This window comes from Bradysia coprophila, unplaced genomic scaffold (assembly GCF_014529535.1).
Source record: "Bradysia coprophila strain Holo2 unplaced genomic scaffold, BU_Bcop_v1 contig_324, whole genome shotgun sequence".
NCBI classification, from domain to species: Eukaryota; Metazoa; Arthropoda; class Insecta; order Diptera; family Sciaridae; genus Bradysia; species Bradysia coprophila.
This window is the reverse complement of record NW_023503584.1, coordinates 1,198,930-1,212,520: the sequence shown is the minus strand read 5'-3', so window position 1 is coordinate 1,212,520 and position 13,591 is coordinate 1,198,930. Positions and strand designations below refer to the sequence as shown.

The window sequence follows — 13,591 nt, the reverse complement described above, 5'->3', positions numbered from 1 at the left end:
CAAAAAACGAAGGTTTTAACTTTTAGTCAAGAATTATACACTGCTGTTGATTTACGACGTGTGACCTACGTTCTACAGATCTAAAGATGTTGGTAATATCCCCGGACCATCATTGGTGTTTATTCACGACTTGTACACAACTTTACGTGATGTGCGGGCAAGGGAAGAGCTATAGCTCTGTTTGTCGTTCCGAAGGATATCTCTTTAAAATTCAATAAATGTGAAAAGGAGTCCTGTTTTGGTTTCTGTGTGCGGACATTCGGTTCTTGCAATTTGCGCTCCTGATCTTTTCGTCTCAGGTTAAGCATAATTAGTATGAAAAAAGACCTTAATGTCCGAATGTGCCGCAACACCCCACCCTAGCGAGGCTGAGTGTCTAAGTCGTCAGCGGAAAAGAAGGTTTGTTTGATTAATAACAAAACTATAGGAACTATTCGAAGCTAAAGCCGAAAGCACACGAGCAATTTTGCGGTGATGGGATCGACAATTATGCTGCTTTTTCCATTGTTAAACCTGTGGTGAATATCGAATTCCAATGAAAAACGCATCATAATTGTCGATCCCATCAACGCAAAATCGCTCGTGTGTTTTCCGCCAAAGGAATAACGCCTTTTTTGCTACCATATTACCTCAATTCGACCCAATTCACCACAGTGGTGACATGAAATGATGGAGTTAAAACTTACGTGATCAAAATTGAGTGGAATACCAGTCCAATGACTGCAACAACCATCATTGTCGATAGGTCATCGATCAATGTTCCGACGGAGATCGTCCTCGACTGTGTCTATCCACTCAAATCTTCCTGGCATGTCTACACATCTGCCGGTTTGCCCTTGAACGATGGATTTTTAAGGAATTGCTTTTAATTGTAATTGCAAAACGCCAACATCCGATGAAATCAAATTTAATCGTACGGATTGACATGCCATGCTTGCCATTCAAAAGGGTGAAAAATTGTTAAAAAATTATTTTAAACGAGAGTGACCTACTGTATGGATTTGGTATTCTCAGATTATAATGTAACTCGTTCGGCTTGCATCTATCTGCACACTGAGCGCGTATAGCACGACTGAACGAAGACGTTATGTACATTGAACTCGCGGTAATTTGTTTTTCTTTCTTCAAAAGCCTACAACTTACAATCTATTTGCTTACGTACTAATACTCGTTATACACAAAAATAGTTTTTCTTCCTCTTCTTTCAACTTTTTTTTACACTTGACAACGCTCTCACAAGCAAAATATCAATCACGTTGATAATTGCGCCAAATAACTCGACGAAAAAAAAAATGGAAAAATTTCCAAAAATGAATTTCCAACGTTTTCTTTTAACAATATTCTGTTTATACACCGAACAAGTCAGTCTCACATGCTCATAAAATTTTTTAAAAAAGAAAAGAAAATTATTTAACTGAACGAACTATTTGCCATTATCATAAGAAGATTCATGCAAAACTATTCACACCGGCACTCATTCACTGTTTATTTCATTATTGTGGAAATGGTAGTCAAGACTCCTACTTCTTCTTCAACTTCATCTTTCACTTCTTCTTCTGCTTTGAAATTCAAGTTTTTCTTCTTCTTCTTCCTTTTAGAATTGGTAACCACCCATTGGCACTGATTGATCGGCACTGAATTGATATTGATTGTTGTCGGATGATGGAGCCACACGGGTGTCTTCCTCTTCGCTGCCGAAGTATTGTTCGATGATGAAAAATGATTTCTGATAAATTTCCTTGATTTCATGAGATTGAAGGAATTCGATTTTGTCGAGGCCTGTGGGAACAAAATGAGAAAAACTTACATAGTTAATACGGGACATTTGTGTGTGCATGTCGTGTCATTGAGTTTAAATTTGCTTTTTCGGTTTTGTCCTTAAATCGTTTCGTTTTGGGGTCAATATAAAACTTATTTAAAATCCAAAATGACCCAGAAAGTCCATTTCCGAAAATTGATCATCGCTAAATGATGTGATCGAGGGACTTTAAAGTGATTCTTCTGAAAAACAGCAGACTGAAATCGGAAACATTTTTCATTCAAATTTTTTATATGTGCCCTGGGCACAATGACAGTAAGGTATTCGACCCTAGAAACCAAAACCAATTTCAAAAAAATTCTTCAAAGTTTGTGTGGCTAGTGGCTAGTCAGAGGTGATCAAAAACCGAAAACATGCATTTTTATCACAGAAATTTCTCCAGTTACACGAGCCGTACAGGGTCGTGTGGGGTGTCACTAGAAAGATAATTGCATGTACTTTCGGGGAAAATAGGGTCTTATTGGGATCTGGAAGTCCCCTGAAAGTACATGCAATTACCTTTCTAATGACACCCCACACGACCTTGTACGGCTCATGTAACTGGATACATGTTTGTAAGAAAAATACATGTTTTCGATTTATGATGACCTCACACTAGCCGTACAAGCTTCGAAGAATTTATTTGAAAGTGGTTTCTAGGGTCGAATACCTTACATTTAAAAAACTCCAATGGAAAATGCGTCCGATTTCGGTGCTCTTATTGGTCGACGTATCTTTTTTTTCGATTAGCCACTAATGCTTCGTCGAAATCGATACAGAAACCAAGTTTTAGACTGGTGCGACGGCATTATCAGTTAGATGAATCAACTAGGAGGTGCGGTAAAACTGGAAATGTAGGCGAATATGCAGTTTTGCTTGGTTTGTCGCGAACTGTCGTACGTACAAACCCCATTTTCTTTCGTCTCGTCAATACCTTTGACATTTTGCACCCGATTTTTGAGCGAAAACATTTAGAGATTAGCTGGAAAAGCTAGTGAAAAACAGTCGAACAGGTGAAACAAAACGAAAACACTGTTCCAGTCCAGGTACTGGACTTTAAACTTCTGTCGCTGTTTTGGAGTACTGTCCGTTGAGGTGGGCATCGCTAAATTCTAAATCATCGCTAAATGCTGTGCTAAATGCTAAATCAAGGGACTCTGATGGTCGACGTCATTTTTTTCGATTAGTCACAGCAGAAACCAATTTTTAGACGAGTGCAAAAACAAGATCGGTTCGTTGAATCATCTCGTCAATACATTTCATTTGACGTATCGCACACCATTTTTGAGCGAAAACTAATGCTGAAAAAACAGGCAAAACAAAGCAAAACACTTGACTCCAAACTTCTGTTACTGTTTTTTAGCAGTTTCCGTTGAGTAGCCATAAGCCAAAGTAAAACTAATAATTTTTGTTGCGTTAGGTCTCAAAACAGTGGGAGTATTTGCCTGTTTCCCTTCAAATGAAAGTTGTTGACGAAACGAATCGGAATATTTCAGTTTTAGGAAAATCTTGTTGGTCGATCAGTAGCTATTTGCAAGAAAGCTTGTTTTGCGAATTTTTGGCTAACTTTTCTAGCATAACTGTGGATGTTTTCGGTCAAAAATGGTGTGCGATATGTCAAATGAAAGACGAGACGAAATAAAATATTTAATTTTTAAGAAAATCGGGTTTGAACATACAACAGTAGCTATTGCATGTTTTCCTACTTTACCTGTTTTCCCGCACCTCCCTGTTAGTTATGACCTAAAGACTGGTAGTAGGTCGGATAGAGAACGTCATTCGATTCTACGATTCAATGGAATGAGTGGCATTTAATTCATGTCCAACATATCAGTCAGGTTCAGGTAACAAAGCTTCTAGACTACAAAATTTGCAAAACCTTTTTTCAGACAACGTGAATTGGGGCTGTCCTTTGGATCAAGATCACCCATCCCATCAGATTAAACCTGAAGTAATCGATTCAGATTCAAGTGATACAATTGAAGTTCAGCATGTCGACCTGAGCATGATTCGAGTTATAAACTAGATAAAAAAATAATTTTAAATGTGAACGATAATCTGGCCTGGACTGAGCGAAGGAGTAGATTTTAATCTAAGTTGGACATAGCTCTGACGAACCACAAATTCAAAACTCATCGATGAACAAAGTGACGTCAAAGTACTCACCATAACATTCTTCGATCAGCACGGCATAGGGATTTGGTTTTGTGTTGTGAAGTTCGCCGGCTTTGAGTATATTATCTAGTCCATTGAGGGCGACCTGAACGATTTTCGAATCCATTACGTTCAATAATTCGCACATCGGGGGTATGCAGCCGACGGAAACCTAATTAAAAAAAACGAAATTAAAAAATTTATTCCAATTGATCCTTGTCGCCACGCAGTTCGCATTACTTACCAAATATTTGATTTGTTCGGCTGTTCCACTGCTGGTCGCATTGGTAATGGCCCATGCCGCTTCTTTTCTTGTCTTAAATTCGGACACTTTCAAAATATTTATCAAAACGGGAAAGATGTTCGCATCGATGACTGCCTGGATTTGTTGTCGATTGCCGGCGGTAATGTTCGAAACCGTCCAGGATGCCTCCTTGCGAATCGACTCCTTTTCCGATGTGAGTAACGTGTATATGCATGGTAAAGCGCCACAATTCAAAATCAATTGTGTTTGTGTATCGTCTCCAGTGACTATGTTGCCAACAGCTCGCAAAGCTGCTGATACAATATTTTGTACGTTGTGACTGCATGAACGGAAAGACAAAATCAATTTTCGATATCCAAGCCCCGGCTAAAAATCAAAGGACCAAGCGACTTACAGTAAAAGTTCTACAAGTCGTCGGCAAACACCTGCATCAATGACTGCTTGAATTTTGTCGTTTGGTCCATCCGACAGATAGCTAATCGCCCAACACGTATCGCTCAGAACATCGGGATCAGAATGGAAAAGTAATCGAGCCAAGACGGGTAGTCCGCGTACAACTTTTGAGAAATCGGCTGGTGGATTTTTACCGCGACACAGATTAGACAGCGCCCACACTGCGTTCCTCGTTAACGTAATTCGATCTTTGTTACTACTAAGAACTCTGCGGGCGGATGGAAATTTTGAATTTAGAGATTCGGTCGATCGTCGGATCTGTATGGACTTACTGCAATAATGGTGCTAACACTCCTTTATCCAAAACGTGATCTCTGCATTCCGGCGAATCACCAGCAATATTGCCTAATGCCCAAACGGCTTGCTCTTGAACGTCATCGTGCGGGCTCGACAGTAATTCAATGAACAGGGGAACTGCGCCGGCTTCAATTACCATTTTAGTTTGCATTGATGTACCGGATGCAATGTTTGTCAGGGCCCATGCTGCTTCAAACTGAAAATGACAAACATTCGGTCACGGTTTCTGTACGGCTCTTCCGATCGTTTACTCACTTGAAGCGTTGTATTGTTGCCATTCGATAAAAATTCCACAAATTTCGGCACGATTCCTGCTTTGATTACTTCTTCTATCGGCGGATTCGGATCTCGTGACAGCAATTTACGGAATTTTTGCGTAGCAGCCAGTTGAAAACCTTCGTCGTTGCTGTACAACTGTTGGATCATTGCTGCATTTATCATCGATGGATTGTTCGAATTTGCTAGTTCAAGGTCAATGTCCTGTGGCGAACGGAAGGAATATTTATTTTAAAATTCAAATCCATGGGCGGGTGGGCCAACAAAACTTACCGGAACCGAAGAGTCAATGTCATTTTCCATTCCGTGAGTTATGTCAACATTACGCCGTTTGATTAGCTGATCTTCGCGTTTCTGTTTTCTCAGCTGAATGCCTTCCTCTTCCCGTCGTCGTCGCATTTCTGACGAATCGAGACCGACGTTCTTGTAACGATGTTTGTGTGCAGTGCTAGACATCTGTGGATTGGGAAATTTTAGTTTTCCGTACACGGGTCCGGACAGTTGGGATCACAAATTGTCAAATGGATTCTCATAAGAACTGAAAGTGTGAATCGTATTAGAAGACAAGTCAAATGACCTTCGGCTGTCATAAAATTGTTGATCTTCAGTTTGACAACAATGAAGTGTTCGATGGGACAAAAAATTTGTTTCCCCTTACACTGAATGCATGCACCGTCAAAAAAATGTGTTTTGCGTTTCAATTAAAATGTTCTGGTTGAATGGTGAGCCACGAAAATTGCTTGTGCAAATTCCACATCCACCAACAACAATCGGTCGTTCACTGCAAATTTAACGATCTAAATGTGATTTACGACCGACGAAAATTATGATTAATTCTTGGAACACAACACGTCAAACATGTTCTAGAAAATACTCGTTCAACTTCAGCACCATATGAACTACGTTAAACGACTAGCTAGCAAAATACAAGCAATATATTGCGTCCAATTCGGCAACCAGCAACAATTCAATACGAATCTGCTAAGGCAGTCTGACCGTAGGAAAGGTAAAACGACGTTTTGAGAAGAAAAAAAGAAACCAAAAACGAAGTCCTCGTTTGACAACCATCTTTAAATTGACACTTTCGATCTTTTCGTCATTCGCTAACATTTTGACTTTTTCAATTTGGCACATGTAACTCCGTTTTTGGCACACGAATCCGATCGGAATCGTGGCATTTGTTCAACAATTTATTGAAATTAACTTACGGTTCTGATCAAATATTCGAACAATTTTCAATAAAAATTTTTCGGTTTGCACGAAATCTGTAAAATCACTGAAAAAATATGAGAGGGGTGTTACTGAATGGTGTCACTCAATTGTCAATGGAGCTGGTGACGCCAGCTGAGATCGTTGATTTTTTTTTTTTTTTTTTGAAATTGCGTTCGTTTTTGTTCTTTGATGAACAGCTGGACTGTACGTACAAGAACACGTTTTGTGTGTTGTTATTCGAAAATAATGGACGAGAACAAGTTGTTGGAGCAAAAGAAGAGTTTGGAGGATAAGCTCAGGAAATTGTGTCCGAAAACTGAAAGTGAATACAAGACGGAAGTTATGAAATTACTGGAAGAGTACAACGCTGTAAAGGATGCGGTCCAGGTCCGTGTTTATTTTCTTGTGCATTGTGATGTGTTTTGAATTTTTGTTGTCACACTGTTATTGTCATGTTGCAGACGTTGATCGGTGGATTGGCAACAATTGAAAATGGTACAGTGAAGGAAATCCACGAACGACTGAATTTGCATTCGGAAGATTAAATTTCTTTAAATGGTAACTCGTTGTGATTTTGTAGAAATAAATTCGATGGTTGATTGAGGAACAACCTGCTTAAGTCGTCTTAAGAATTTTTTATCTCACAGGCGCTAGTTGTTTTCACCAAGATCTCAAAGGTCATTATTGTTTCCTTGAGGATACCCTTCATTAGACCAAACTTTCTTACGTAATTTGAGCGAATTTAAAATTATTTTCTTCTATTGGCCTAGGTTTTGAACAGGCTATGTAAGAATGGAAATTCACGTCAGGCGTTAAAATTGCTCACATAAAAACGATATTTTCTAGGACCCTAGGTTTTCGAGATTGTCAAATCGATAAAATCGATTTCGTAAGACGTTTTCATTTACGACTGAGTTTGGTCCGACTAAAGCTCGAAACCTGGTATGAATTATCTGAAACCTGATTTAACCTGAACCTGAAAATAAGATTTTTGACCTGACCTGATTCGACCTGAACCTTGAAAATCGAAAGTCTGATCTGTTTGACATGTTTCTTTTAAGTTCTCCCTCCCGGTTACGAGCCTCCTCTTACCATAAGAAAGAATGCATCAGCTACGAGCCCCAGCTGGAAAATTCCTTGTAAATGTTAACAGAGCAAAACAGAATACCAGAGTCGCTTTCTGGCTCGATTTTTGTTTGAAGTGGGCTCAAAAAGTCGGCTAGAAAAGAAACAGGTCTTAAGGGGTATCGTAACCGGTGTCGTTACGTGTAATTTTTTGAATTTGATGAAATTTTGAATGCGGTCAACGAACGTCAAGCATGAGTGATCATAGTGGTCGGCTGCAGAAAATACTCTATTTAACATGAAAACGTTTTACGTTTTTATGATACACTGTCCAGGCTCAGTACTCTATTTACTTATGCTTGAAGTGCGTTGATGCGGTGAATTCTTTGTAGTTTGACACTGAGAGAATGTTGAAATGATGGAACGTTGGCCAAAATTTCCTCTTACACATAGACCCTCTAAACCCCATGTGTTCCTTTCGAGATTACAGGTAAAAAATCTGATCGATTGAGGTCCACAAGCACACTACATTATGTTGCCAAAGCCAATACCCTCTCTAGCAAACAAACTACTTTTATTAAGGTGGTGAAAGAATCAAGAAGCCTTTGGAATTTACATGTAAATTACAGCGTAGTCAGTCAAAATGTAAATGTTTGTATAATACAAAGAAATAATATGTGGATTTGACACAGAGAGCCGAGAGTTTGGTTGCTAGAGAGAGTATTGCTAAAGCGTAACGTTAAGAAACCGCAATAAACAGATTTCGAATATCCTCAACTCAGCCAAATTGCACTAGCAGTGAACGCGTTGTTACCCCAAAATTATAGAATTAAAAATTTCTTCCTTTAGGACACTTTAGACTTTACTGAAAAAGCCGTAATAGATCATCTTCAAGATACGGTACTTTCAAACGTAACCTCAGATTAGTTTCGTTGTGTTTTGAACACGAAATTTTATGTCAAAAACGAGCTGTATCATTCATCTCAGTGAAGTATCGACCAACTTTAAACCTACCAACTTTTTTATAGTCCGGTCGTCGTGACGAAGATTTTTGCGAGTTTTCCAAATTCGGTAGATTTGAACCTCCGACAAAAAGTTGGTAGTCTTAAACTTACCAACTTTTTTCCAAACCTACCAACTATTTGTCAAATCTACCAATTTTTTTGCCCAACTTACCAAGTTTTCAGTTGGTAGGTTTTGTTGGTAGGTTTAAACGTACCAACTTTTTAGTCTCGCTCGATGAGAAAAGTTGGTAGATTTGACAGAAAGTTGGTAGGTTTGACAAAAAGTTGGTAGGTTTGAACCTACCAAAAAAACCTACCAACTTTCTGATCGAGCGAGACTAAAAACTTGGTAGGTTTGGCAAAAGGTTAGTAGTTTTGAGAAAAAAGTTGGTAGGTTTGACAAGAAGTTGGTAGGTTTGAACCTACCAAAAGAACCTACCAACTTTCTGATACGTCGAGACTAAAAAGTTGATAGCTTTGGCAAAAAAATTGGTAGGTTTGAGCCTACCAAAAGAACCTACCAACTTTCTGATCGGATCGCAATAAACGGAAGTTACAATATCTCCAGAGCCCATTTTTGATCTTTTTCTGGCACAATACAATTTATTGAAAGGTAAATTCAGTTGCCGTCTATAATTTGGTTCTGTAAATTTAAGTTTTATAAATATAACAAAATTACACAGACTAATTATTAGACGATGCGAGAAAAAAAAATTAACTCCTAAGTTATCAACACCGTTCCGGCGCCCGGCTCGCATTGCGGCCCTCCGCTTCGCTCCGGGGCAATGGGCCGGATCGCTCGGCGTGTTAAAATGCTTTTTATGTGCAATGAAAATTGGTATTACTAAACTTCTTTACGTTACATTTCGTAAAGGGATGAGTTCCCTAGGAACCAACAGAACGCCTTTACGGCGTGAAGAAAGTTAGGAATTGAGTTGAGATTGAACCTACCAACTTTTTATCGCGCTCGATGACAAAGTTGGTATATTTCTTTGGTAGGATTAAACCTACCAACTTTTCAGTCGAGGTTGATCATAAAGTTAGTAGCTTTGGTAAAAAGTTGGTATGTTTAAACCTACCAAAAAAAGATACCAACTTTCTTATCGAGCGCGACTAAAAAGTTGGTAGGTTTAAACCTACCAATTTTTTTGTCAAACATCCTAACTTTTTGCCAAAATTGTCGTCACAACGACCGGACTATAATCAGAAGTTGGTAGGTTTAAGTTGGTCGATACTTCAGAGAGATGTATCATTCGAGTACCAAATTTAAAATCCTGTGTAAAAAAGAACGAACAATAGGCGGCGGTTCAAAACATCTCGTTCAAATGACATTATTTTCAACGTGGATGGGCCATCATGGCAGTTCTTGACGTGGATGACATTTCAAACGGCCTTGAACATGATCTAATGAACTATTTGAGACAGCCGACTGTTAATAAAACTTACTCTGAGCTTAACACGATTGCTTCCTTCTTATCGAAAGTATTCAAGTTGATCAGGCAGCTACAGAGATGTTGCCAATTTTCCCAATAATAAAACTTCCGCTCAAATAAAGAATTCTCTAGTTAAATACAGGTTTCCTCTAGCAAAAAAAATCAGTTCATTTCAGCTTCAGATCAAAGGCAATTCAGGTCAAATCAGTTTTTCGATTTTCAGGTCATAGGTCGACCTAAATCGGCCTACTCCGAGTCTTAGGTCCAACTTAATTGTTAAATTCGGTCAAAAATCTGGATGAAATTTACCAAAATATATAAATTTTCACACATTGAATTCTTTTGCGGCAAGTTGCAGCTAGGGAAGGTGATTTAAGTGATAGCTTCTTGTAAAAACGTTGGTCGTTGTCAACTTGACTATTAAGAAATCGCTCAAAGGTAAGGATACAGTAATTGTAGGGTGGTTGAGTGTTCGGAGAATTCCCTTAACAAAAAAATGTGTTTTCAGTATTCAGACGACTTTATTTTAAAAACATCGACATTCGACATAGTCACAATGTAAATTTAACGGTTCAGTTATCCAAAAGACCATTTTTGATTTGCACTGCCATCACAATCGTGAACTTCAATACCAGATCCATTTAAACTAGTTACCGAGTGTAGACAATTGTCGCCTCTGACGTTAACAATTTGGCCAGAGGGAGTAAATATCCATTGTTGCTGTGAGTATCCATGGCATCTCCATATGCGTACGAATGATCCATTTTGAGCAGTAGAGCTCGCGTCTAGGCAGCTACCCATTACTCTTATTGTGTTATCACTTAGTAGGGTGATAAATCGTTGGTGCCGAGTTGAATTACAGTCGTACAGTATAGTTCTAGTTCCATCGGCGGTTCCACCTTGAAAGACGTCTAAACATCCACCACCAATACCACGAATGGAACCTCTGAAATTACGAAAAACTAAATCTTCAACAACAACACCGCTGCTTCGATTCGTTTTCGAGTCTTCAGGACGTTGAATGAAAGTTTCGTCAATCAATTGAGTGCCATTGGTCAGTTCATCGTCTGCGAATTCCAAACTTTTCTCCCCCAAAGATAAAACGAAGGCGTCCGTAGGATTTTTACCGAATAGGACACAAAAGGAAATTATTAGCACAAACTTCATTTTTGAACTGTCTGCTAATTTTGGTCAGTTTGGGGTTCTTATATATGGCTCAGCTCCTTATCATTGGTATATTCTTGATAATTTTTAATCATTTTTGACCAAAGAAGACGTCTTTCAGATTAAACCAAATGATAGGAAATTTTAAGTACCAGCCATTCCGTTTACAATGGATTATTTTATCTGAAGGCAGGATGCATGCAATTATGGCATAAGCTATCTGTGCCACTAAAATTAGTCGAAAATATTTACGCAGTACAAGTACAAGAGATTTTATCATTTAATGTGCGTAAAACAGTCTATGCTCATAAATTTTCCAAATACTTGATGATTGTTCCACTTCTTTAAAAACCGTAAGTCCAATTTGAAGGTCTCGGAAATTTATGTGAGGCATTTTAATCTCGAATTCTTTAACTTAAATCGACAATGCGTCAATAAACTTTATAACAGATGTTTGGATTCGTAAACCGGAAGATTGAAGAGATCTAGAATCGAGATTGACTGAAAAAAATCTGTCCTTAGTTAACCAGACCAAGGGATAATGATGTGGGCGGAGGAAATGCCATATGTGTGGGGTGGCACGAAAGTTCGATACAACCGCCATCTCTCGTTTTCTTTATAAACACAAAATTGCTTAGAAAGCTGTGTTTTGTGGTTGTCACAATAGGTTTCCTCCATCCACAGAAGCAAACACAACCGCAACTTGAAAAAAAGTTGTTCGTTGAAACTTCAAAGTGAGGTTGTGTTGCCTTCTCTGTGGATGACGATTGACATTTTGAACGGCCTTGGAAGAAACCTATATTTTGTGAAACACATGAAAATCATTTTAGAAAGAGATGTCATTACTTAGCATCGAAACAATGTGTAACCATCGAATGATTTTTTACCACTTTTTGAGCTCTAATTGTCTTATAAATGTTCAATTTTCAAGATTTTCAATCAACCTCAAATCATAAATAAAATATGACCGCTCTGGCCGTAAACTTCCCACTCGTATAAAGTCTCTATTATTCTGTTTGATTGCCTTTTTGTTACATCAGAGTAGATGCGAAGTATGTTTTGTGAATGTGGAACGAGGACTATTTCACAAAATAAAAAAGTGCGATAGATGTTCGTCTCTTACACTTTTTGCGTAAAAAAAGGAAGTCCCCCGGTACTTAATATACCTTCACATGGTGACATGGTAATAAATGAACTTTATTAGTTTTTGGTTCATCGTTAAAAATAACTCGGTTTACCAATATTTTTCGGTAAATTGGTACCAACTTCGACTCTATAATGGTAAAGGGATTAAACACATAAAGGAGAAATTTATTGGTAGACCGAAAAAAACCCTCGATTTCCCATTCACAAAACCTTAAATCGTGAATCAAGTTAGTCAACTATCAAGTTGTTAGTCAACTATCAAACTATCACTGATAGTTGGGTATCGAATGATGAAATTATTCTTCCTCTAGTTTCATGTACGTCGAAAACATACTTATACGATTTACACAGACTACGCAACAAAATCAAATTTCATCAAAGTAATCTTGTTTAATTGAGGCTATGATCAACAGTATAAAATCCCGTTTTTCTCGGATAGCTTCCAGATCCTACATAGCCCATCTTCGAACTTAGCCTCAAGATTTTAATTCCACGTATTTAAAAAAAAAAGAATCATCCAAATTGGTTAAAAAGAACTCAAGTTATCGTGCCTTCAACGATTTTTTGTTACCCACATTTAACGTTTTTCATAGCATTTCATACATTTTCAATCACAGTGAACCTTTTTGTTACCCACATTTTTCGGTATTTTCTGGTGTAAGACCCTGACTTTCAGTCAAGGGATTAACAGAATCAGATGCAGCACGAAAATTCGATACGAACGCCATCTTCTCCCTTCGTTGACAACCTTAAAAACCAACAATGGAATAGAAAGTCGGGCCAACTGTTGTGAGATAGTGAAAATACTCTTTGAAGCACGAGTAAAGTCAGCCATTTTACAAAAAGAAGTCATTGGTATCGAACTTAAGTGCTAGGCCACGCGTCTGAATAGCATTACCGCTACACTATTATAGTGTCACTATATCTACCTTGGGTTTGGGGTATGTTATCTTACCTAGAGCAACGCACTGTCTAGCACCGAAGCTGACTTTGACGTCACTCAAATAGAGGACTGAACCGATCAAAGTTGGCTATTGTTTTTCATACAATGGCTATCAAAAAATTTTAAAAAATAGTCAACAGGTGTGTTTTTGGCCTTCTAATTGAGTGATGTCAAAGTCAGCTTCGGTGCTTGACAGTGCTTTGCCTAGAGAGATTCTTTTGAATTTCGACTGACCGAAATAGGCGCTATTTTTTCCGGGACTTTTTATATACACCTAGTGTGGCTTTGGTGAATAGGCCCCAAAAACAGTCTTAGATATTTCTGATCTTCATACCTGGCTGGTTGAAAGTGGCCAAAAGTCGAAAAATGGGGATTCGTAGT

At 38.3% G+C, this 13,591-nt stretch overlaps 1 protein-coding gene and 1 long non-coding RNA gene across 2 annotated transcripts; one reads left to right on the top strand and one right to left on the bottom strand.

The window, feature by feature from the left end:
• Positions 1–1,187: 1,187 nt before the first annotated feature.
• LOC119079346 (importin subunit alpha-6) lies at positions 1,188–6,595 on the bottom strand. Its single transcript, XM_037187176.1, has 8 exons — positions 6,452–6,595; positions 5,517–5,699; positions 5,223–5,447; positions 4,943–5,163; positions 4,612–4,878; positions 4,197–4,536; positions 3,965–4,124; positions 1,188–1,779 (listed from the first exon to the last, which is right to left on the bottom strand). Exons 2-8 carry the CDS (start codon positions 5,697–5,699, stop codon positions 1,595–1,597), a joined length of 1,581 nt encoding a protein of 526 aa, XP_037043071.1. The 5' UTR covers positions 6,452–6,595; the 3' UTR covers positions 1,188–1,594.
• LOC119079347 lies at positions 6,579–7,074 on the top strand. Its single transcript, XR_005088155.1, has 2 exons — positions 6,579–6,842; positions 6,917–7,074. It is a non-coding gene; the product is annotated as an uncharacterized LOC119079347 (long non-coding RNA).
• Positions 7,075–13,591: the final 6,517 nt, after the last annotated feature.

Excerpts from the sequence above, each read along its gene's own strand:
- LOC119079346 (XM_037187176.1), bottom strand. The coding sequence starts at position 5,699 with ATGTCTAGCACTGCACACAAACATCGTTACAAGAACGTCGGTCTCGAT. Across the intron at positions 4,879-4,942 it reads GTGTTAGCACCATTATTGCA|AGTTCTTAGTAGTAACAAAG; the intron begins GTAAGTCCATAC and ends ATCCGCCCGCAG. Across the intron at positions 1,780-3,964 it reads GCTGATCGAAGAATGTTATG|GCCTCGACAAAATCGAATTC; the intron begins GTGAGTACTTTG and ends TTGTTCCCACAG.